The sequence below is a fragment of the Somniosus microcephalus genome, chromosome 1, assembly GCF_052327205.1.
Source record: "Somniosus microcephalus isolate GS21.2 chromosome 1, FLI_Smic_1.0, whole genome shotgun sequence".
Classification (NCBI taxonomy): Eukaryota; Metazoa; Chordata; class Chondrichthyes; order Squaliformes; family Somniosidae; genus Somniosus; species Somniosus microcephalus.
Genome location: NC_140987.1, coordinates 112,743,290 through 112,768,241, shown reverse-complemented (window position 1 = coordinate 112,768,241; position 24,952 = coordinate 112,743,290). Strand labels below are relative to the sequence as shown.

General features: G+C 44.2%; 1 protein-coding gene across 5 annotated transcripts in view; it reads right to left on the bottom strand.

The window, feature by feature from the left end:
- The window catches only part of sema4d (sema domain, immunoglobulin domain (Ig), transmembrane domain (TM) and short cytoplasmic domain, (semaphorin) 4D), a 264,629-nt gene that overhangs the window by 66,993 nt on the left and 172,684 nt on the right, over window positions 1–24,952 (bottom strand). For all 5 annotated transcript variants that reach the window (XM_085984672.1, XM_085984683.1, XM_085984688.1 and 2 more), the window contains exons 3-11: window positions 21,259–21,404; window positions 20,178–20,240; window positions 19,788–19,886; window positions 19,598–19,691; window positions 18,560–18,661; window positions 13,320–13,471; window positions 11,744–11,919; window positions 9,717–9,873; window positions 8,823–9,045 (exon numbers count right to left, since the gene is read on the bottom strand). In XM_085984672.1, coding sequence (XP_085840798.1) covers window positions 8,823–9,045; window positions 9,717–9,873; window positions 11,744–11,919; window positions 13,320–13,471; window positions 18,560–18,661; window positions 19,598–19,691; window positions 19,788–19,886; window positions 20,178–20,240; window positions 21,259–21,404 — 1,212 coding nt within the window. The remainder of the gene's footprint in view (window positions 1–8,822; window positions 9,046–9,716; window positions 9,874–11,743; window positions 11,920–13,319; window positions 13,472–18,559; window positions 18,662–19,597; window positions 19,692–19,787; window positions 19,887–20,177; window positions 20,241–21,258; window positions 21,405–24,952) is intronic.

Here is a 24,952-nt window from a genome sequence, read left to right as displayed (position 1 = left end):
TGGCGAGGACGTCATCACCATGCACAGCGCCCCGCTCGTGCCCCCTGACCAACCGCCAGACAATATGTCCGACAGGGTTTGGGCGGTGTTTTTGCGGCCGCGGCGGCGCAAATTAAAGGGCAGATGCCGGGTGGCCATTTTTCTTGGGCCGCCTGCCAGCACCTGCCCCTTCTGCTTCTTCATGCTGGGTGCCGGCCGCAATCGGTCAGCATGACGCTCCTCTCGAGTGCCGGGCTGTTTTCCCGGCACCCCGCTCCCCGGTGGTCCAGCAGGGCCCCGGTGAATGCTGCGCTAGGCCACACCCCTATAATCAGGGGAGGGAGGCCTGTAATACCGCAGTGCACGCAGCACCATAATATTGAATGGTAGCGCCCCAGGAAGGAGGGGGGAGCGCTTTCAGTAGCGCCCTGCCTCCTGCTTGGGGCGCTACCAGTCAATTTACGGTGCAGGAGCGCTAACTTTTTTGGGGCGTTGGCGAAGTTAGTGCCCCAGAAGGGGCGTGACCGAATTTTTCCACCTTAGACTTTCCAGCAGATTTGAAAGCAGGTTGCCTGTTCCTCACCCAACTAGGAAATAATACACGGCACAAATAAATTCCAAAATATAATGAGATGGAAGAGAGAAATTAATATGGGCTTTGTACAACAGCAACCTGCATTCATATAGCACCTATAACATAGAAAAATGGCCCATGTTACTTCACAAGAGCAGTATCAGACTAAATTTGACAGTCACGTAAGGAGATATTAAGACAGAAAGAAGTAGGCTTTAAGGAGCTTCTTAAAGGAGGAGAGAGACGCAGAGAGGCACAGGGTGGAATTTCAGAGCTTAGGGCCTAGAAATCTGAAGGCACAGCCGCCAATGGAGGAGCGAAGGAAATTGGGATGCACAAGAGGCCAGAATTGAAGGAATGCTGAGTTCTCAAAGGGTTGTAGGGCTGATGGAGATTACAGAGATAAGGAGGGATTGAACGCAAGGACGAGAATTTTAAAATTGAGGCGCTGCTGGACCGAGAGCCAATGTATGTCAGCGAGCACAGGGGTGATAAGTGAACGGAACGGTGCGAGTCAGCATACAGGTAGCAAAGCTTTGGATGAGCTCAAGTAGGCAGATAAATGAAAAGGTAATGCTATGGTGAAATACTATCACAAATAGGTAGATAAATGCAGTTTCTTTCTATGATTTTTAAAACGTTATAATCTTAATTAAATGAAAGTGTAAAAGGTTCTTTTAGAGCCCTGTAACCTTCTTGTCTCTTGTAGCCGATGCAGAGACAGCTACCAGATTAACTTTCATCACAGACCCTCCACAACGGGTCCACACTTGAAACGTTAACTCATCTTTCTTGCCACAAAAACTGACTGAGCTGCTGACTGTTTCCAGCGTTTTCTTTTTTTTTTTTTGTTAGGGACCTCTCTGACAGTCACAAAGCTTAGGCCAACTTGAGATTTCCCGTTTGTTTTCAAATTTTTGCCACGTTAGTGAAGCTTTTCTTTTTTTAAATTTGTTCATGGGATGTGGGTGTCGCTGGCAAGTCCAGCATTTATTGCCCATCCCTAATTGCCCTCGAGAAGGTGATGGTGAGCCGCCTTCTTGAACCGCTGCAGTCCGTGCGGTGAAGGTACTCCCACAGTGCTGTTAGGTTTTGACCCAGCAACGATGAAGGAACAGCGATATATTTCCAAGTCAGGATGGTGTGTGACTTGGAGGGAAACCTGGAGGTGGTGGTGTTCCCATGTGTCTGCTGCCCTTGTCCTTCTAGGTGGAAGAGGTCGTGGCTTTGGGAGGTGCTGCCGAAGAAGCCTTGGCGAGTTGCTGCAGTGCATCTTGTAGATGGTACACACTGCAGACATGGTACGCCGGTGGTGGAGGGAGTGAATGTTTAAAGGTGGCGGATGGTGTGCCAATCAAGCGGGCTGCTTTGTCCTGGATGGTGTTGAGCTTCTTGAGTGTTGTTTGAGCTGCACTCATCCAGGCAAGTGGAGAGTATTTGATCACGCTCCTTACTTGTGCCTTGTAGATGGTGGAAAGGCTTTGGGGAGTCAGGAGGTGAGACACTCACCGCAGAATACCTCGCCTCTGACCTGCTCATGTTGCCACAGAATGTGTGTGGCTGGTCCCGTTAAGTTTCTGGTCAATGGTGACCCCCAGGATATTGATGGTGGGGGATTCGACAATGCTAATGCCGTAGAATGTCAAGGAGCGGTGGTTAGACGCTTGCTTGTTGGAGATAGTCATTGCCTGGCACTTGTGTGGCGCGAATGTTACCTGCCACTTATCAGCTCAAGCCTGAACGTCGTCCAGGTCTTGCTGCATGTGGGCATGGACCGCTTGATTATCTGAGGAGTTGCAAATGGCGCTGAACACTCTGCAGTCATCAGCGAACATCCCCACTTCTGACCTTATGATGGAGGGAAGGTCATTGATGAAGCAGTTGAAGATGGTTGGGCCTAGGACACTGCCCTGAGGAACTCCTGCAGCAATGTCCTGGGGCTGTGATGACTGACCTCCAACCACCACAACCATCTTCCTTTGTGCTCGGTATGACTGAAGCCAGTGGAAAGTCCCCCCAATTCCCATTGACTTTGTTTTTACTCGGGCTCCTTGATGCCACACTCGGTCAAATGCTGCCTTGATGTCAGGGGCAGTCACGCTCACCTCACCTCTGGAATGCAGCTCTTTTGTCCATGTCTGGACCAAGGCTGTAATGAGGTTGGGAGCAGAGTGGTCTTGGCGGAACCCAAACTGGGCATCAGTGAGCAGGTTATTGGTGAGTAAGTGCTGCTTAATAGCATTGTCGACGATATCTTTCACCACTTTGCTGATGGTCGAGAGTAGCCCGATAGGGCGGTAATTGGCCGTATTGGATTTGTCCTGCTTTTTGTGGACAGGACATGCCTGGGCAGTTTTTCTAGAAAGATGCCAGTGGTATCTCTTCTTAGGCAGTCCCTCGGAACCGAGGATCACTTGTTTCCACATTAAAAATTAGTTCTCAGGTGACTGATGAGTCCAATGCTGAGACGCCCAACTAGTTAATTTTTTATGGCGAAGCCTACCCCATGGAGGCGTTGTTCTTCTTCAGGTTTGCCTTTCCAGAAGAAGGTGTAGCCACCACCTTGCTCCTCGAGGTGGCCTTCCCCTGCCCACCGGGTCTCACTTAGGGCGGCGATGTCAATGTCCAAACGACTGAGCTCCCGGGCAACGATAGCAGTACGGCGTTCCGGTCTGTCACAGTTGGGGTTGTCCATGAGGGTCCTGACGTTCCAGGTCCCGAACTTCATTTTAAAGGGTGGAAGATGCCTGTGCGTGAATTCTTTTAACGTGGTGTGGTCATTGCACACCAGCTGTCACACGGGCTTGACAGAGCAGTGTAGCTTGGTATAGCTGTACTGGAACAGCTTGACCAGAGGCGCAACTATTTCTGGAGCACAAGTCTTCAGCACAACAGCTGGGGTGCTGTCAGGGCCCACAGCCTTTGCTGTATCCACTGTGCGCAGCTGTTTCTTGATATCACATGGAGTGAATCGAATTGACTGAAGACTGGCTTCTGTGGTGGTGAGGACCTCAGTAGGGGGCCGATATGGATCATCCACTTGGCACTTCTGGCTGAAGATGATTGCAAACGCTTCAGCTTTGTCTTTTGTACTCACGTGCTGGGCTCCACCATCATTGAGGATGGGGATGTTCATGGAGCCCCCTCCTCCCATTAGTTGTTTAATGTTCCACCACCATTCATGACTGGATGTGGCAGGACTGCAGAGCTTTGATCTGATCCGTTGATTGTGGGATCACTTAGCTCTGTCTATAGCCTGCTGCTTCCACTTTTTAGCATGCATGTAGTCATTTGTTGCAGCTTCCCTAGGTTGGCACCTCATTTTTAGGTACGCCTGGTGCTGCTCCTGGCATGTTCTTCTACACTCCTTATTGAACTGGAGTTGGTCCCCTGGCTTGATGGTAATGGTAGAGTGAGGGATATTCCAGGCGATGCGGTTACAGATTGTGGTGGAATACAATTCTGCTGCTGCTGATGGCCCACAGCGCCTCATGGATGCCCAGTTTTGAGCTGCTAGATCTGTTCTGAATCTATTCCATTTAGCACAGTGGTAGTATCACATAACACGATGGAGGGCGTCATCAGTGTGAAGATGGGACTTCGTCTCCACAATGACTGTGCGGTGGTGACTGTACCAATGCTGTCATGGACAGAATACTAGGCGCGGGCAGGTAGTGCAGGAATCCCCTGGGGTCATCCCCCTCTCGAACAGTTATACCGTTTTGGATACTGTTGGGGGGGGATGGCTTAACAGGGAAAGGCAGCAGCAGCCAACCTCCTGGCACCAGGGGTGGTTCTGCTGCACAGGACGGGAGGAAAAAGAGGGGTAGAGCTATAGTGATAGGGGATTCTATTGTAAGGGGAATAGATAGGTGTTTCTGCAGCAGCAAACGAGACTCCAGGATGGTGTGTTGCCTCCCTGGTGCAAGGGTCAAGGATGTCTCGCAAAAGCTGCAGAAAATTTTGGAAAGGGAGGGTGAACAGTCAGTTGTCGTGGTGCATATAGGTACCAACGATATAGGTAAAGAACGGGATGAGGTCCTAAAAGCTGAATATAGGGAGTTAGGAGGTAAATTAAAAAATAGGACCTCAAAGGTAGTAATCTCAGGATTGCTACCAGTGCCACGTGCTAGTCAGAGTAGAAATAGAAGGATATTTCAGATGAATACGTGGCTAGAGGAATGGTGCAAGGGGGAGGAATTCAAATTCCTAGGATATTGGAATCGGTTCTGGGGGAGGTGGGACCAGTACAAACCGGACGGTCTGCACCTGGGCAGGACCAGGACTGATGTCCTTGGGGGAGTGTTTGCTAGTGCTGTGGGGGAGGGTTTAAACTAAAATGGCAGGGGGTTGGGAACCTGAGCAGGGAGACAAAGGAAAGGGAAACAAGGATAGAAGCAAAAGACAGGAAGGAGAAAAACAAAGGTAGCAATCAGAGAAATCAAGGGTTTAAAACAAACATGGCCACAGTAAATAATAATTCTAAAAGGTCTAAGAGCGTTAAAAAAACAAGCCTGAAGGCTTTGTGTCTTAATGCAAAGAGCATTCGTAATAAGGTGGATGAATTAGCAGTGCAAATAGAGGTAAATGAATATGATATGATTGGGATTATGGAAACATGGCTCCAGGAGGACCAAGGCTGGGAACTCAACATCCAGGGGTATTCAATATTCAGGAAAGATAGGCAAAAAGGAAAAGGAGGTGGGGTAGCATTGCTGGTTAAAGAGGGGATTAACACAATTGTAAGGAAAGATATTAGCTCTGATGAGGTGGAATCTGTATGGGTAGAACTGAGAAATACCAAAGGGCAGAAAACGTTAGTGGGAGTGGTGTATCGACCCCCAAACAGTAATGCAGAGGTTGGGGATGGCATTAAAAGGGAAATTAGAGAAGCGTGCAATAAGGGCACAGCAGTCATCATGGGTGACTTTAATCTACATATAGATTGGGCTAAACAAATTAGTAACAATACTGTGGAGGAGGAATTCCTGGAGTGTTTATGGGATGGTTTCCTGGACCAATATGTCGAGGAACCAACTAGAAATCAGGCCATCTTAGACTGGGTATTATGTAATGAGAAAGGATTAATTAGCAATCTTGTTGTGCGAGGCCCCTTGGGTCGGAACGATCATAATATGATAGAATTCTTCTTTAAGATGGAGAGTGAAGTAGTTGACTCAGAGACTAAGGTCCTGAATTTAAATAAAGGGAACTATGATGGTATGAGACGCGAGTTGGGTAGGATTGATTGGGTAATGTCACTCAAAGGGTTGACAGTGGATAGGCAATGGCAAACATTCAAAGATCGCATGGATAAACTACAGAATTTGTTTATCCCAGTTTGGCATAAAAATAAATCAAAAAAGGTGACTCAACCGTGGCTAACAAGGGAAATTAAGGATAACAAGATCCAAAGAGAGGACATATAAATTGGCCAAAAAAAGCAGCAAAACTGAGGATTGGGAGCAGTTTAGAATTAAGCAAAGGAGGACAAAGGGATTAATTAAGAGGGGGAAAATAGATTATGACAGTAAGCTTGCAGGGAACATAAAAACTGACTGTAAAAGCTTTTATAGATATGTGAAGAGAAAAAGATTGGTGAAGTCAAGCGTAGGTCCCTTACAGTCAGAATCAGGGGAATTTATAATGGGGGACAAAGAAATGGCAGACCAATTAAATACATATTTTGGTTCTGTCTTCACAAAGGAGGACACAAATAACCTCCCAGAGATGTCGGGGAACATAGGGACTAATGATGAAAGGGAGGAACTGAAAGAAATCAGTATTTGTAGGGAAATGGTGTTGGGGAAGTTGATGGGATTGAAGGCCGATAAATCCCCACGGCCTGATAATCTACATCCTAGGGTACTTAAGGAAGTGGCCCTGGAGATAGTAGATGCATTGCTGGTCATCTTCCAGAACTCGATAGACTCTGGAACAGTACCCATGGATTGGAGGGTAGCTAATGTTACCCCACTATTCAAAAAAGGTGGTAGAGAAAAAGCGGGGAATTATAGACCGGTAAGCCTGACATCGGTAGTGGGGAAAATGCTAGAGTCCATTATAAAAGATTTAATAGCAGAGCACTTGGAAAGCAGCGACAGGATCGGACAAAGTCAACATGGATTTACAAAAGGTAAATCGTGCTGGACTAATCTACTGGAATTTTTTTGAGGATGTAACTAGTAAAATAGATAAGGGAGAACCAATGGATGTGGTGTATTTGGACTTCCAGAAGGCTTTCGATAAGGTCCCGCATAAGAGATTAGCATGCAAAATTAAGGCACATGGGATTGGGGGCAAGGTATTGACTTGGATAGAGAACTGGTTGGCAGATAGAAAGCAAAGAGTTGGAATAAACGGGTCATTTTCCGAGTGGCAGGCAGTGACTAGTGGGGTACCGCAAGGATCGGTCCTAAGACCCCAGCTGTTCACAATATATATTAATGATCTGGACGAGGCAATTGGATGTAATATCTCCAAATTTGCAGACGACACAAAGCTGGGTGGGAGGGTATGCTGTGAGGAGGATGTCGTGAAACTCCAGTACGATTTGGACAGGTTGGGTGATTGGGCAGAAACATGGCAAATGCACTATAATGTGGATAAATGTGAGGTTATTCACTTTGGTGGCAAAAACAGCTAGGCAGATTATTATTTGAATGGCAATAGATTGGGAGAAGGGGAAGTGCAAAGAGACATGGGTGTTCTTGTGCACCAGTCACTGAAGGTAAGCATGCAGGTGCAGCAGGCGGTTAAGAAGGCAAATGGTATGTTGGCCTTCGTAGCAAGAGGATTCGAGTACAGGAACAAGGATGTCTTGCTGCAGTTGTACAGGGCCTTGGTGAGACCACACCTTGAGTATTGTGTGCAGTTTTGGTCACCTTATCTGAGGAAGGATGTTCTTGCCATGGAAGGAGTGCAGCGAAGATTCACCAGGCTGATACCTGGGATGGCAAGAATGACGTATGAGGATTGGGTCGATTGGGCTTATACTCACTGGAGTTTAGAAGATTGAGAGGGGATCTCATCGAAACCTATAAAATTCTGTCAGGCCTGGACAGACTAGATGCAGGAAGGATGTTTCTGATGGCCGGGGGAGTCCAGAACCAGGGGTCATAGTCTAAGGATAAGGGGTAAGCCATTTAGGACTGAGATGAGGAGGAATTTCTTCACCCAGACAGTGGTGAACCTGTGGAATTCTCTGCCAGAGGGCAGTGGAGGCCAGTTCATTAAATATATTCAAGAAAGAGTTGGATATATTTCTTAAGGCTAAAGGGATCAAGGGATATGGGGAGAAGGCAGGGACAGGGTACTCAATTTGGATGATCAGCCATGATCTCATTGAATGGCGGAGCAGGCTCGAGGGGCCGAATGGCCTACTCCTGCTCCTATCATCTATGTTTCGATGCATCTGTGACAGGTAGATTGGTGAGGACGAGGTCAAGTAGGTTTTTCCCTTGTGTTGGTTCTCTCACCACCTGTCGCAGGCCCAGACTGGCAGCTATGTCCTTCAGGACTCGGCCAGCTGTGGTGCTACCGAGTCACTCTTGGTGATGGACATTGAAGTCCCCCATCTAGACTACATTCTGTGCCCTTGCTACTCTCAGTGCTTCTTCCAAGTGGTGTTCAACATGCAGTATTTCTGATTCATCAGCTGAGGGAGGGCAGTAGGTGATAATCAGTTTTTGTGTCCGTAGCCGGTGCCGAGGTCAATGCCGGGTGGTCTGTCCGGTTTTATTCTTATTGTTTTTCGTAGCGGTTTTTTTACAACCGAGTGGCTTGCTAGGTCATTTCAGAGGGCAGTTAAGAGTCAACCATATTACTGTGGGTTTGGAGTCACATATAGGCCAGACCAGGTAAGGATGGCAGATTTCCTTCCCTAAAGGACATTAGTGAATATGGGTTTTTACGACAATCCGATAGTTTCATGGTCACCGTAACTAGCCTCTTATTCCAGATTTATTTAATTAACTGAATTTAAATTCCCCGGCTGCCATGGTGGATTTGACCTCAGATCTCTGGATCATTAGTCCAGGCCTCTAGATTACTAGTCCAGTAACATAATCACTAAACTATCATTTTACCTATAGAGGAACCCCATGGGCAAGTACTTATTTGTGCAATTGCCTTGTTCTTTTATGTGCTCAGCTAGTTCCTATACCTTTTATTAAGTCTCTGTCCTCAACCCAGTATGCAATAGATATACATGCCCACTATCAAATTAATATTCATAAATTTCCAATGGCCTTGCATTACAAAAACTCACCTGTACCAACAAACATGACATCATAGAGGTTGTTATCAAGTGCTCTAACTCTGTCCACAACAATCTGTATATAATTCACATTTTTCTTTACCAGTTTAGGTCCATTTCCGATAGCGTTTACTGGGTCTGCCATCAGGGGGTGGTCCTTAACAAACTGGAGAGTTTTGTCAGGCAACATGAGCGAGCTGCTGAAATTCAAAGCTCTCGCCTCATTGTTTATACACTGGAAAGGGAGAAAGGAACTGAATGGTGAAAACAATATTCCAACATCAACCACTTATACCCATAACTAAATAGATCAAAGGAAAACATGTTACTTTTCAATCGCCGAGGAACTGGTATTACATTGAGTCACAACAGCCTATCATTGTTCTGGGCTTCCAGATAATGAAATGGGAAACAATATATTTGTTTTAAAATTAGAACATTTTACTTCTTGATTATTGTATTCTAGAATTTTTGGTACAGCCTACATTTTAAATATACACCTATATCAATGACTGAACGATATCAAAGTACCCAATAAATTATCTGCACGTCGTCTTGAATTATATACACAGCTGACTCCCTCAACGTAGGGATAATGGAGCTCCACAAGCACATACACCTTTTAGTGGGCCCTTTGCCAACAGTAAACATGAGTGGACAACCTGAGAACTTTTTAAAGTTCTACATCTACACAAACTGTGTCACACAAATCAGTTAAACTGCATTTAGAAACATTTAAACCGGCAAATTGTAAATTTGTAATTACACGGCTGTGTCACATTATTTTGTTTCACCATTGCTAGAGTAGCAACAGTAACACTCTACAGCTGTCATATAAAGCTGGCAGACCTTGTACTTCATTTAAAATAACCAAAAGACTAGAGCAGAACAGTTATGAATACTTACTGAGCCAGGGCGAGGCGTTGGAACTTGTCCACCATATATGACCCATTTTACATGGGACTGATCAAAGGTAGCGCTTTGCATGTATTTCCCTTTAGAGAAAACATCCTCCACGTTGGACATGTTAAAGGCACAGACTGCGGACACTTCCAAATTACTCCTGACAAGGTCATAAAAACACATTGTATTATAAGATTATTCCTATACACTCTATTCTAGGTATAGTTTTGAGATGTGGCCATCGTACTTCAGGTGCACACTTGCAAATTTATGGGTCACATGCCAGGAATCTCCTGCTCATTTCTTCGGATCTCTAACTGGCACAAGGATCTATTTAAGGGCAATTTTTCTCTAACTGACCTCAGAAAGGCATGACAATTGGACCTTGTGGCCAAATGGCCTCTTTCTTCGCTATAAAATTCTATGATTCCAAAAAGGGTAACAAAAGGTTGCTCACAGATCCACAGGAGCAGAATTATATGCTGTGAGTTACATGGAATAAAGCTCCTTATAAATGGCATATCCTCCGGCTGTGAGCAACAGCACAGGAGATCCATTAGCTGTACAAAGTACTTGTAGTAAGATAGTGACACCAAAATACTATTAAATTTACATCAGATATTCATTTCTCAGTCACTCACAACATTATTTGGGGGGGGGGGGGGGGGGGGAGGGTGTTAATTCTTATTCTTAGATACACCAATTTGAAAAAATACCTGCCATATTTTGGGAGAGGGTAGCATTTAAAAACAGCCAAATTCACCATCAATAATCGGATCATTTGCGCATTTTCACAACAATCCTATGCAAAGTAATCTATAATTAAAGTTAAGATAACTCCATAAACACTATTTGCATCTGAGCACCTGACTACTGTTTTACAACATCCCCATTGGGAATACAGCAACAGTACAGTTTTTGAGGGAGTGAATCAAACAATACCAGTTCTCTCGACCCAACCCAGGTGAAGCACTTGCTTCGACGTGTATTGGCTGGAGAAAAACCTTCTCAAGTAAACCAAATCTGAGTGCCAGACAGCCCTAGGAGCTAGCTGCCACATTTTTTATGGGAATCAAACATCCAACCCTTTAGCTACTCAGCTGCTTCATTGAATTGTTCTTCAATTTTAGCTTTGAATCTTTAGATAGCTAATCCTGATCAATGTCATAGTCCATTTATGATGATATAACTGAGAAGGTAGTTCAATTATAATAAAAGGGGATTTGAGCATTTGCATTCACCCAATGTGACACTTCTCTGGACTAAGCACTATTCTACCTAGCTTATTTACCAAAGTTCTATTCACTTTCCACTGCTGATGTACATCAATGAACAAGAAAGAGTCTAATTGTACACAGGATTCACTAGTATAATCAGTGTATGAACTTCAGTGAAAAAATGTGACATTTTTCAACCCCAGTCCAGACAGTCCCGGTGAGTTGAGACCAGGGCTTTGAATTCTGGGTTGACATCCAGTGGGATATTCGCGTCCGGTGGGTGTGGGTGGCCCCCCCTCATCGTATGGGTTGCGGGAGCCCATAAAACTCACCCGCCGTATAGGCTGGTGTAAAGATGGTTACGGCCATGGAAGGAGCGTTAACGTGGCCAGTCAGACTGTTAACCAGCCTGTGAATCTTTCCACTACTTCACTCAGCGAGAAGACACGAAAAGAAGAGGGAGGTAAGGAAAAAGGAAAATTTAATCGAGCGCAAACAACATGTTTAGTGCTGAAAGCAGGAAACTGATGAAGGACTAAAGATGGCGGGCGAGACTTGGTGTGACTTGCAAGTTGATTAATTGCTTTACATTTCAGCTCAGCAACTCTGAAATACGCAGAGTTCTTTATTAAGCTCTATCCAAAGCACAACTGTTGAGGCCAAACAGGCCTATTAATTAAGATAGGATGAACTTATTAATGTACAGAGAAGAAGCCAATGCACAACATCAAAGATAACATTTCTCTGAATGATAGTACTAAAAAAATGTAATTGACTTGGAATATTGAAAACCAGGGCAATAAAGTTACTTACCACTGTGATGTAAATACCCCATAAAACACAGTTTCCTTCCAATTTGGAGTTTTCAAAATAAAAACATCCTGAATAACATTGAAGACAAAATTGGATTCAGGCAGAGTGCAAACCAGCTTAGCTTTAAGAAATGATGTCCACCTCTTCTGCAAAATTCTTGATCCTCCCTGATCACCCTAAAAATAATCAAAATAAATATCAGTACTTAAAATTTACTGCACATTTGCAACAGACTTGTATTACATGCAAGTGTCCAGTACTTGTAAAATACCCTCCCTAGATCAATTTAGTCACATGGATTAATTTAATCTCAATGGCAAGTAAAAACATTCTAAGTTCACCGCCACCCACCCCCCACCACCACCAACGTCTAGGCTGTTTTTGTTTCTAACCAGCTTTCTCCCTTATCCTAAAGCATTGACTCACTGCTGGGGTACAGTTTCATGTGTACCACTCACCCTTCAATACCTCACCCAAGTGTCCATTATTCACGTGTGAGCCTTCACACAAATTATCAGCAGGGTATTTTATCACATTGAGCATCACAAGCTCATCAGGCAGTGATCAGGAACTAATTTCCCCCTCCTTAACCCAGGAGGCATACAGTCATATTACCATTTAAGCTGAGATCAGTGAATTCAGCACAGAGTGCTTGCCCTGTTCACTCAGGTCCCAGATGCCGGTTTCCCTCGCTGTGACATTATCAGCTTGCATTTTCAACAACTTGACATGCAAAAAATGTAAAAACCTAAACATGCAAGGGCAAGTCTAACTAATGCCAAATGCTATTAGATTCACTCTACAGCAAATGATGGCTTAATATGTTGCTGAACAGGCAACTCCCCTCCTTTACTTGGAACACCTGCTCATTCAGGTCCGCAACCAAATACTTCAAGTACTTCTGGGTTAATATAATCCATACCTTCCTAGCCTATTTAAGGCAAATTACATTGACACATTGAAAGATTGCAGGGTTAATCTGGACTAATTTTCTGGTTGCCTTGTATTGGAGGGATATGAATATCCTCCGAAGAGTATGTCTCTTTTAGATATCATTAATACCTATTCCACATTTCAGGAGGCAGTCAAACCCATCACTCACAGTGGCCGAGATAAGGTTCAGGCAACTGAGATTACCCAGAAAGAGCAGCCTTCCAGTGCCCAGAAAGGAAAAAAGAAAGGAGGACAAATGGATGAGATGTACTAACAAGGAAAATGACTGCAGAGGAAACAGATTCACTCACAAATGTCATATTGTAATAATAATATATTCTCTATAAAGGAAAAAAGGAGCAAATAATTACATTTTTGGTCTGTAAGGTATATGTATTAAAACATGAACGAAAATAGTCTGCTGTGCATTTGAACTCTTGTTATATGCATACCAAAAAATAGGGGGGGAAAAAACAGCATTTATAGTCTGCCAGTGCCACTGTCATTCTCTTCTAAACAAGCTTTACACAGCAATGATCCTTGGCAACAAGAATTGATTACTTGCATGCATGGTTTTCCTGATACTAGAGCTCTAAGCATTTGCATTTATTAAAATTAATTAGCTATTATTGCCAGTTCTCACCTTGCACACACGAGCTATTCTTGGCACCAGAAGTCTGCTATTAAATTCATATTCAACAGACACTTCAGTGAAGAAAAAATAGACCTTATCATCACCACCATCCAAATTATTTTCACTCGCTCTTATCACATCCGAGTAGACAAAATTTGGCTCTGCGGAAAAGAAACACACAGAAACTTGGTAACTGGAAAACCCCATGGACACTTGGAATATTCTATGACTAAATCCCCGACAGAAACACAAATCTCCATTACGCCTGGCCCAACAAAAATGGACCAATTTCCAGCATTGTTCATGCATTCAATTTTGTGGGTCAGCTGAGTATCTGGCATGCACTGAAATATACCACAGTATTGAAGAGTCTCTGGCCCAAGCTACTGAGAAATCAACACAAAGAATTGTGTGCTCACTTTCTACGCATAGGGACGCACTCTGCTTACTCAAGTCGAAAGAGTTTGGACATACATTCACAAAACCAAGGCTTAGGCACCCCAACGTGTTGCCAGAGGCACTGCTGGAGTTCAACCAGCTAAAACCCATTGAGCTTACCAATACAAAGCTCTGATAAATTACCAGTTGTTTGTCCAACTAGTACCACACTTCCAGTTAGCGCAGAGGTTTATAGGGTAGTCTGGAGCTGAGTGGGATGACCCAGTCCCCACCGATAATAAAACCTGGAGGGATTGACCTGAGCCAAAGTAGCTGATCAATTATCAGAGGCTTGGTTGAGGGATCGGATTACCAAGTCTGCCAGAAAAGGTTCCTAATGAGTGGCATGGTGAGCAACAGAACTATGAAATGCTCACACATTCAAGATGCGACAGACTGGCTCAGTTGATAGCCCCCTTGCCTCTAAGCCAGAAGACTATTGGTTAGATCCGTACAATCCGAAGGCTCGAGTGAATAAGCTAGGTCAATGAGCTCCTACTGTACTGAGGGAATGCCGAATTGTCCAATATGCCATTTTACAAATGAGATGAGGCATTAAACCAAGGTCCCAGCTGCCTGTTTATTAAAGACCCCATTCTGGCCAACATTCCTCCTTCAGTCAATGCCACGCAAAAAAAACCCGCTGAACTGGTCAATCACCTGACTGCTATTTCAGAATTGCTGCTGGTGCAGAATGTTCACCACATTTCAAAAGTAGCTCACTACAAGAAAGCGGTCTGAAATGTTTTGACACGCTATATAAATCAAGTATTACTTGAGTTATGGAATGCTACCTTTTCTTTAATTCATTCGCGGAATGTAGGCATCGCTGGCAAGGCCAGCATTTATTGCCCATTCCGAATTGCCCTCAAGGTGGTGGTGGTGAGCCACCTTCTTGAACCGCTGCAGTCCGTGTGGTGAAGGTACTCCCACAGTGCTGTTAGGGAGGAAGTTCCAGGATTTTGACCCAATGACGATGAAGGAACAGCGATATACTTCTAAATTAGGATGGTGTGTGACTGGGAGAGGAACTTGGAGGTGATGGCGTTCCCATACGCCTGCTGCCCTTGTCCTTCTAGGTGGTAGAGGTTGCAGGTATGGGAGGTGCTGCCGAAGAAGCCTTGGCGAGTTGTTGCAGTGCATCTTGTAGATGGTACACACTGCAGCCACGGTACGCCGGTGGTGGAGGAAGTGAATGTTTAAGGTGGTAGATGGGTTGCCAATCAAGCGGGCTGCTTTGCCCTGGATGGTGTCGAGCTTCTTGAGTGTTGTTGGAGCTGCACTCATCCAGGCAAGTGTAGAGTATTCCATCACACTCCTGACTGTGTCTTGTAGATGGTGGAAAGGTTTTGGGGAGTCAGGAGGTGAGACACTCGCCGCAGAATACCTCGCCTCTGACCTGCTCTTGTTGCCACAGTATTTATGTGGCTGGTCCAGTTAAGTTTCTGGTCAATGGTGACGCCCCAGGATGTTGATGGTGGGGGATTCAGCAATGGTAATGCCATTGAATTTCAAGGGGCAATGACTACCCCTTATTGGAGATAGTCATTGCCCGGCACTTGTGTGATGTGAATGCTACTTACCACTTATCAGCCCAAGCCTGAATGTCGTCCAGGTTTTGCTGCATACGGGCATGGGCTGCTTCCTTATCTGAGGAGTTACAAGTGGAACTGAACACTCTGCAATCATCAGTGAACATCCCCAACGTCTGACCTTATGATGGAGGGAAGGTCATTGATGAAGCAGCTGAAGATGGTTGGGCCTAGGACACTGCCCTGAGGAGCTCCTGCAGTGATGTCCTGGGGCTGAGATGATTGACCTCCAACAAACACAACCATCGTCCTTTGTTCTACGTATGACTCCAGCCAGTGGAGAGTTTTCCCCCCCCCGATTCCCATTGACTTCAATTGTACTGGGGCTCCTTGATGCTACATTCGGTCAAATGCTGCCCCGATGACAAGGGCAGTCACTCTCACCTCACTTCTGGAATTCAGCTCTTTTGTCTATGTTTGGACCAAGGCTGTAATGAGGTCTGGAGCCGACTGGTCCTGCCGGAACCCAAATTAGGCATCGGTGAGCAGGTTATTGGTGAGTAAGTGCTGCTTGATAGCACGGTCGACGACACCTTCCATCACTTTGTTGATGATTGGGAGTAGACTGATGGGGCGGCAATTGGCCGGATTGTATTTGTCCTGCTTTTTGTGGACAGGACATACCTGGGCAGTTTTCCACATTGTCGGATAGATGCCAGTGGTATAGCAGTACTGGAACAGCTTGGCTAGAGGCACAGCTAGTACTGGAGCACAAGTCTTCAGCACAACAGTGAGGTAGGGAAACCCGGAAGAACAGGTTTCCGGAATGTGCTGCAGAATTTAACTGCAGGGCTGCTTTAATTTTTTCTCTCTGGGTTTCCCGCCCACAGGCAGCCTGATTGACAGGGTAGATGCCTTTCGGGCAGGAAGCGGGCTTCACAAGGCCGAAGCCTACGAGAGAATGTAGGTGTATTGGGGGAGTGAGAGCGATTGTAAGGAGGGGGGTGAGGGGTTCAGATGGTGGTCCACAGGGTCCGATGGTGAGGGGCAGAAGCAGACAGATCGCAGGGGGGGTTAACAGTATTGCCAACCCCACCGCCTCATAAATCAGTAGACAAACTCTTAAAAATCATGAGATTTGGTACAGCAATCAGGAGTTGCTATTTTTTTTCCAAACATAACCAATATAGATTGGCAGTTGGCTTTATTTAATCTCTTACAGGTCACAGCTCTTCACAAAAAGTATATTACTGTACTACATCTGAAAATGCTTTACAAAACACCCAATCCCCTCGCCATAGGCCGCTCCAAGCCCCCTCCTGGGACTTGCCCGAGGGCTAGTGCTGGCATTGATGTCTTCGCTCTAGCAAGCTACCCGTGGAGGCGCGACCAGTGTCGGCAGCTCACCCCAAGTATGCAGATGCGGCCCGAAGACCAATTTCTATCGATCCTCAGGCCTCTTGTTTCCGAGGCCTCACTCCCATGTTAAAAAAAATTCGGGGACCACCCGTAACACAGTGAGTAGCTTTTCTGTATAGAAATTAGTTATAGAATTAAGAATATATATTTATTATTTTTATTTTACTTACTTAATGTAAGAGCAGGAAGGCGCCTGGGTTACATCCCTGGCCTACGCTGAGTTACCAGATGTGAGCTAGAGTCACAGTAACATCACTAAAATCCCTCAATTCAGGTTTCAAAAAGTTCAAACTCCCTCTATTTTATTTAATAGTTAAAAGCAGTGAGTGGGCTGAACATAGAAGCAATCAGAAAAAAACTTACCAAGATAAATCCAAACAAGCCAGTGTGCATAGTGAACTCGCCCAACCACGTTGTAAATAATAAATGGTGTCCAACAGTGAGGCCTATGCATGCATAGTCTTTGTATCTATTCCAATCGTCTCAATACACGGGGGACCAGGGGAGACTACAGGTGGGAAACACAGACCAACCAAACTTGCAGACCCCCTAAAATTCTCCTGCCGATCCCAAGGGACCATCACCCCTCCAGCCTAACCTAACCCACGTGTTCCAGCAGCAGCCAATCACAGGAGGCGTGACAAAGATTAATACAGTAGAAAAAAAAATCATGACTTTTCAGAATTGAATCGCGAGATGGGCTAAAATTTCATTAAAAATCGCGTGACTCGTGATTAATTTGCGAGAGTTGGCATCACTGGGTTTACTGGGTAGCTTGTTGGGCCTGGAGGAAGCCTCCTGCTCCTCCTGGCCCACAAGCAGTGCTGTAAAGGCACTTATGGATTCGGCCCTTAGTGAAGCTGGGAAATCCAGCCGGCTGTGGCTAAAAATAGAATCACTGTTAAAATGAAGGCAGGCAATCTCATTATGCTATTTAAATGACCAACCGGCTTCCTGTGAGCAGATTGGTTGCCCACCTTTTGTCCTGCCTCCATTAAAACTAGAAGAGGGTGGGTTCGGTTCCTGTTCCGGATTTTTTGCATTTTAACCTGACACAACCCCAACCCACCCGTTTTTAGGAGTTAAGATTCAGCCCATAGAGTCAGTAAGGTTAGATTATACATATTCACTGCTACCTGAACTGTGTAAACTGTCAATAAAGCACTCTCAGATTCTTTAACTCCTGGAATGAAAGCAAAGTACGTTCATAATCAATCGTATTTTTGACTTGTCCTTGCATCTCAATATGTATGTTTTGCTCAGATAATAGGGCTGCATCATTAAATTAACAATTTTTTTAAGGCCTCTTATAGCCCTATTTATTATTGTACAATGAGTATAGGAGCCTTGGAACTGATATCACAAATTATATCAATTTTACATCACCTGCATTATAAAATAAAGACTGTTAAGAGGGATCATTTAATTCTATTTCTGGGCCACACTGAACTTGGATCCTGATATGAAAATATCTTTGTTTTACAGTTACTAAAGTTTCTGGTACTAGAATTATTTTGTTTCATTATTCTTCTAAGTTTGCATTTAACAGCACTGATTTGTTTTTACGAAAGAAAAAGAATGAAACAAACTGCATTCACAACCTCACGATGTCTCAAAATGCTTTACAGCAATGAAGTACTTTTGAAGTGCAGCGATTGTTGCAAGGTAGGAACCACCACAGCCAATTTGTACACAGCCAGGTTCCACAAACAGCGATGAAATAAATGACCAGGTCATCTGTTTGTGGTGTTGATTGAGGGATAAATGTTAGTCAGGACAGGGCAGCACTCCTTCAGTACTGAAGTACCTGTAAAGATGATCCAAAACAGAGATTGGGATCTAGTATTGTATTACACTTACCATTTAACCAGGGTATTGCATACTCTGTCCTTAAATGGCTCCGAAGAATGACTGTCTCACTTCCCAGGAAATTGAATACTGTCCCAGAGTAAAGCTCACCATCTGAAACAGTGCAATAAAATGGCCCTCTTACTATAAAACAGCTAAACATTTCAACTGTATGTGCTCAGTCAACATATATGGATGGAAATATATTTAATATCAATTAATTTGGAGTACTCTGCTTTTCACTTCAAACTGTAGGATACCCGTTCACACCTGCGATTCCCTTCATTGTATTCTCATTCTCAACTGAGCTATTATGGGGAGTGTGGAGGTGCCAAGTAGTGAAGAATCACTTCCCCACACAGATGGGGAGGAGAATATGAACAGAAACTGGAGGCTGTCAACTTGAATTTTTTATTAAGTTTTTCCTTTCTGTCCAATTGTCATATTTCTGTTCATGAAGGTGAAAGATGTCAGTACTTTTGATCCCATTTTTGCATATTTGGCAATCATCAAGGACTTCCTAATTAAAAGTAAAGCTCCGTTCACTCGACCTTGGCTATGTGCCTTACCTTGAACCTCAGTAGAGCATCTCCTTCTGCAGCTCTGTGAATCCATGTCTCACACAGGCTAGCCTTGTGGTCTCAGAGTAAAATTGACAATTTTGAACTGCAGGCAGCTCTGAGCCTAAGCTCAGCAGAAAGTGGTTGAGATCATCAAACACATTTCACATGGAAGCCGTACAATCAGCAGGGAGGGGAGATTTCTCCAGTTTTCTTTACCTCCCCCAGCAATTAGCATTACGATCGAAGCATACGACTGCATAGGGTGAGCCTGAATCATACTGGCGGTCTTTTCTCAACTTTCTTCTCATATATGTTGAAATGACTTTGATCACATCAGTCTGGCTGGATTCAAGTCCAGTTCCATAGGAAAAAGCTAACTGTACTATCTTACTGAGGCACCCTGTCCCTGATGAAATAAACAATTTCATGTAGATTATAATACTTCATTACTGAGTGAAAAGCAAGGAACCCACAATTGGATACTTACCAACCATTACTGAAGTGTATCTTTGAGCAGGATCAAATGGACACTTTCCTTTACCTTCTTCATTTCTGCCTTGCAGAGTAAAATTCTTAATTGACTATGAATGGAAAATAAATGGCCAAATAAGTTGTTTAGTTTAATTTAGTAAAGCAGATTGAAAAATATTTTACCAATGTTAAAAATCCATACTTACAAGGTAATCACAAGTTGGTTGAAATGCAAAAGTCCCACACACATAGAGGTATTCATCATCAAATTCATGCAAGATCCGTATGTAGTTCAGGCATTCAGTCTATAGTAAAATAATAAATGCGCTGAAATAAATGCAACCTATAAACCCATTCTTATAACAAGGTCAACAGATCGGTATGATTTACAGTCAACACCTTTACAGTTACTAGCCCTGAACTTCAACAGAGGCTCTCTTGGTCTCCATAACTTCACCAGGATACCAGGCAGAACCCCAGGAAAACCACATGAACTGCGAACAAGGGCTATTTACGCCCTTTCTCTGCGGGTTCTGCCAGAATCACTTCATTTTAACAATAAATAATGTTTACAATCTGGTCAAATCAAAATTTACCCTTTGGGATTTTCCTTTAGCTGCACATGCCCTTTGTTTTTCTTCGGAGACTTTCCAGTACACCTGAAAGAACAGACATAACTCGATTAATAGATGTTGGAAATAAATGCTTTGCTGTGAATACAGCAACATGAAAGGCAGCAGTGACATATGAGTCCAGACAATTACAACAGGAAGTAAAAGTGGTAACAGGGCAACTATTTGGAATGCTGGGACAAGGACGTTGTTACATATTCATCTTAAACACAATTTCATATTAAAGAAACATCTGCTTCCCTCATTAGAATGGGACTGAGAGATAAGAGTATACTGAAATGTTGATTTATGTGACATATACACTTACTAACATCTAAATAAATGTCTGTGGCATATACTTACCAACACTTGGCACAGTCGGAGGACAGAATGAGGTTAAATGCATGTTTTTAGGTCTAGCAGGATGTGGCTGGTGGTGTGCCCAAGGGTTCTGTGCTGGGAGCTCTTTCGTTTTCCATTCATTTTAGTGATTTGGACATAGGCACAAGAGGAATATCACGTTTGCTGATTATATGAATTTAAGGAGCCTGGCAAACTGTGAAGAATGCAGGAGCTTGCAGAGAACAACCACCAGTGAGCAAAGTGGGTAGATAAGTGACAGATGCCATTCAATACATAGGAATGTGAAGTCATACATTATGGGAAAAAGAAACATTGAAAAACGATACCCAAACCGGTAATTCTCAAGAGATTGTAAGAACAAGAGATCTTGGGGTGGCGTTACATAGATCTTTAAACGTGGGAGTGTAGGTAGAAGAGTCACACAAGTAACCATCACATAAACCTGCTGAGTCACTAGGAGCATCATTTTATTGATCTTTGAACAAGTTTATGAAGCTAACAATCACTGACAAACTCCCTGGGTGATGTACCTGAGCACTGCTGCCTTGCATGGTATTGTGTGCATGTGTCACTACATTCAGAAAAGAGCAGAAACATTAGGGGATGTGAGGGTGCGAGGACAAACTAATGGCAGGTACATGCATCAGCAGATATAATGGGTTTGCTGAATAGCACTTAACAAAAATGTAAACAAAAAAGTTACCTCATGTTTTTTATATGAAATGTCTAACATGTTCACAGCAAAGATGCCTTCCTGGGCACCCACATACAGTACCCCTCTATCTTCATTTAGCAACAGCGTTGAATAGTTTGACACTCCAGTTTCAGAAAACTTGGCCAAAGATACTTCTGCAAATAATAATCAAAATGAAAGTTAGTAGCAATCTAAAAAAAATCAACAGAAGGCTTTAAAATCAATATCTAGCACCATGTTTGAATCCATTGGAGGACTGGGTGGTGCTCTGGATTAGTACATTATCTAACAACAACTTGTATTTATATAGCACCCTTAACGTAGTAAAACATCCCAAGGTGCTTCACAGGAGTATTTTAAGACAAAATAATTTGACACCGAGCCACATAAGGAGAAATTAGGGCAGGTGACCAAAAATTTTGGTCAAAGAGGTAGGTTTTAAGGAGGGTCTTAAAGGAGGAAGAGAGGTGAAGAGACAGAGAGGTATAGGCAGGGAATTCCAGAGCTTACGGCCTAGGCAACAGAAGGCAAGGCCATCAACGGTTGAGCGATTATAATCGGGGTTGCTCAAGAGGGCACAATTAGAGGAGCGCAAATATCTCAGGGGTTGTGGGGCTGAAAGAGTTGAGAGATAGGGAGGGGCGAGGCGATGGGGGGGATTTGAAAACAAGGATGAGAATTCTGAAATTGAGGCGTTGCTTAATCGGGAGCCAATGTAGGTCAGCGAGCACAGGGGTGATGGGTGAACGGGACTTGGTGCGAGTCAGGACACGGGCAGCCGAGTTTTGGATCGCCTCAAGTTTACGTAGGTTATACGAACATATGAACTAGGAGCAGGAGTAGGCCATTCGGCCCCTCGAGCCTGCTCCGCCATTCAATGCGATCATGGCTGATCATCCAAATTCAGTACCCGGTCCCTGCTTTCTCCCCATACCCCTTGATCCCTTTAGCCTTAAGAAATATATCCAACTCCTTCTTGAATATATTTAATGTATTAGCCTCTACTGCCTTCTGTGGTAGAGAATTCCACAGGTTCACCACTCTCTGGGTGAAGAAATTCCTCCTCATTTCTATTCAAAATGGCTTACCCCTTATCCTTAGACTGTAACCCCTGGTTCTGGACTCCCCGACCATCGGGAACATCCTTCCTGCATCTAGTCTGTCCAGTCCTGTCAGAATTTTATAAGTTTCAATGAGATCCCCTCTCATTCTTCTAAACTCCAGCGAGTACAAGCCCAATTGTCCCAATCGCTCCTCGTACGTCATTCCTGCCATCCCAGGTATCAGCCTGGTGAATCTTCGCTGAACTGAGATTACTACCTTTGAGGATTGCTACCAGTGCCACGTGCTAGTCAGAAATGGTGTTAGGGAAATTGATGGGATTGAAGGCGGATAAATCCTGATAATCTACATCCTAGGGTACTTAAAGAAGTGGCCCTAGAAATAGTAGATGCATTGCTGATCATCTTCCAATATTCGATGGAATCTGGAACAGTACCCATGGATTGGAGGGTAGCTAATGTTACCCCACAATTCAAAAAAGGTGGTAGAGAGAAAACGGGGAATTACAGGCCGGTAAACCTGACATCGGTAGTGGGGAAAATGCTAGAGTCCATCATAAAAGATGTAATAGCAGGGCACTTGGAAAACAGTGACAGGATCGGACAAAGTCAACATGGATTTACAAAAGGTAAATCGTGCTTGACTAATCTACTGGAATTTTTTTGAGGATGTAACTGGTAAAATAGATAAGGGAGAACCAGTGGATGTGGTGTATTTGGACTTCCAGAAGGCTTTTGATAAGGTCCCGCATGAGAGATTAGCGTGTAAAGTTAAGGCACATGGGATTGGGGGCAAGGTATTGACTTGGAGAGAGAACTGGTTGGCAGACAGAAAGCAAAAAGAGTTGGAATAAACGGGTCTTTTTCCGAGTGGCAGGCAGTGACTAGTGGGGTACCACAGGGATTGGTCCTTGGACCCCCAGCTAGTCACAATATATATTAATGATCTAGACAAGGGAACTAGATGTAATATCTCCAAATTTGCAGATGCACAAAGCTGGTTGGGCGTGTGTGCTGTGAGGAGGATGCCGAGAAACTCCAGGATGATTTGGACAGGTTGGGTGATTGGGCAGAAGCATGGCAGATGCAATATAACGTGGATAAATGTGAGGTTATCCACTTTGGTGGCAAAAACAGGAAGGCAGATTATCTGAATGGCAATAAATTGGGAGAAGGGTAAGTGCAACGAGACCTTGGTGTCCTTGTGCACCAGTCGCTGAAGGTAAGCATGTAGGTGCAGCAGGCGGTTAAGAAGGCAAATGGCATGTTGGCCTTCGTAGCGAGAGAGATTGAGTACAGGAACAAGGATGTCTTGCTGCAGTTGTACAGGGCCTAGGTGAGACCACATCTTGAGTATTGTGTGCAGTTTTGGTCGCCTTATCTGAGGAAGGATGTTCTTGCCATGGAAGGAGTTCAGCGAAGATTCACCAGGCTGATACCTGGGATGGCAGGAATGACGTATGAGGAGAGATTGTGACGATTGGGCTTGTACTCGCTGGAGTTTAGAAGAATGAGTGGGGATCTCATTGAAACTTATAAAATTCTGACAGGACTGGACAGACTAGATGCAGGAAGGATGTTCCCGATGGTCGGGGAGTCCAGAACCAGGGGTCACAGTCTAAGGATAAGGGGTAAGCCATTTAGGACTTAGACGAGGAGGAATTTCTTCACCCAGAGAGTGGTGAACCTGTGGAATTCTCTACCACAGAAGACAGTTGAGGCCAATTCATTAAATATATTCAAAAAGGAGTTAGATATATTTCTTAAGGCTAAAGGGATCAAGGGATATGGAGAGAAAGCAGGGACAGGGTACTGAATTTGGATGATCAGCCATGATCGCATTGAATGGTGGAGCAGGCTCGAGGGGCCGAATGGCCTACTCCTGCTCCTATCTTCTATGTTTCTATGTAACATGTTACCCCCTACACCATGAGCTTTTATTTTCCACAATAACCTTTGATGTGGCACCTTATCAAATGCCTTCTGGAAACCCAAGTACAGTACATCCACCAGTTCCCCTTTATCCACAGCACATGTTACTTCCTCAAAGAACTCCAATAAATTAGTTAAACATGATTTCCCCTTCACAAAACCATGTTGACTGTGCCTAATTACCTTGAACTTTTCTAAGTGCCCTGCTATAACGTCTTTAATAATAGCTTCTAACATCTTCCCCATGACAGATGTTAAGCTAACTGGCCTGTTGTTTCCTGCTTTCTGTCTCCCTCCCTTTTTGAATAAAGGAGTTACATTCACTATTTTCCAATCTAATGGAACCTTCCCCAAATCTAGGGAATTTTGGAAAATTAAAACCAACGCATCAACTACCTCACTAGGCACTTCTTTCAAGGCCCTTGGATGAAATCCATCAGAACCCGGGGACTAGTCAGCCCGCAGCTCCAACAATTTGCTCAGTACCACTTCCCTGGTGATTGTAATTTTCTTGTTCCTCCCTCCCTTCCATTTCCTGATTTACAGCTATTTCTGGGATGTTACCTGTATCCTCTATAGTGAAGACTGATGCAAGACCGGTTAGCCTCACATCAGTAGTTGGGAAAATGCTGGAATCTATTATAAAGGATGCAATAACTGGGCACTTAGAAACTAATAGTAAGATTGGGCAGAGTCAACATGGATTTATG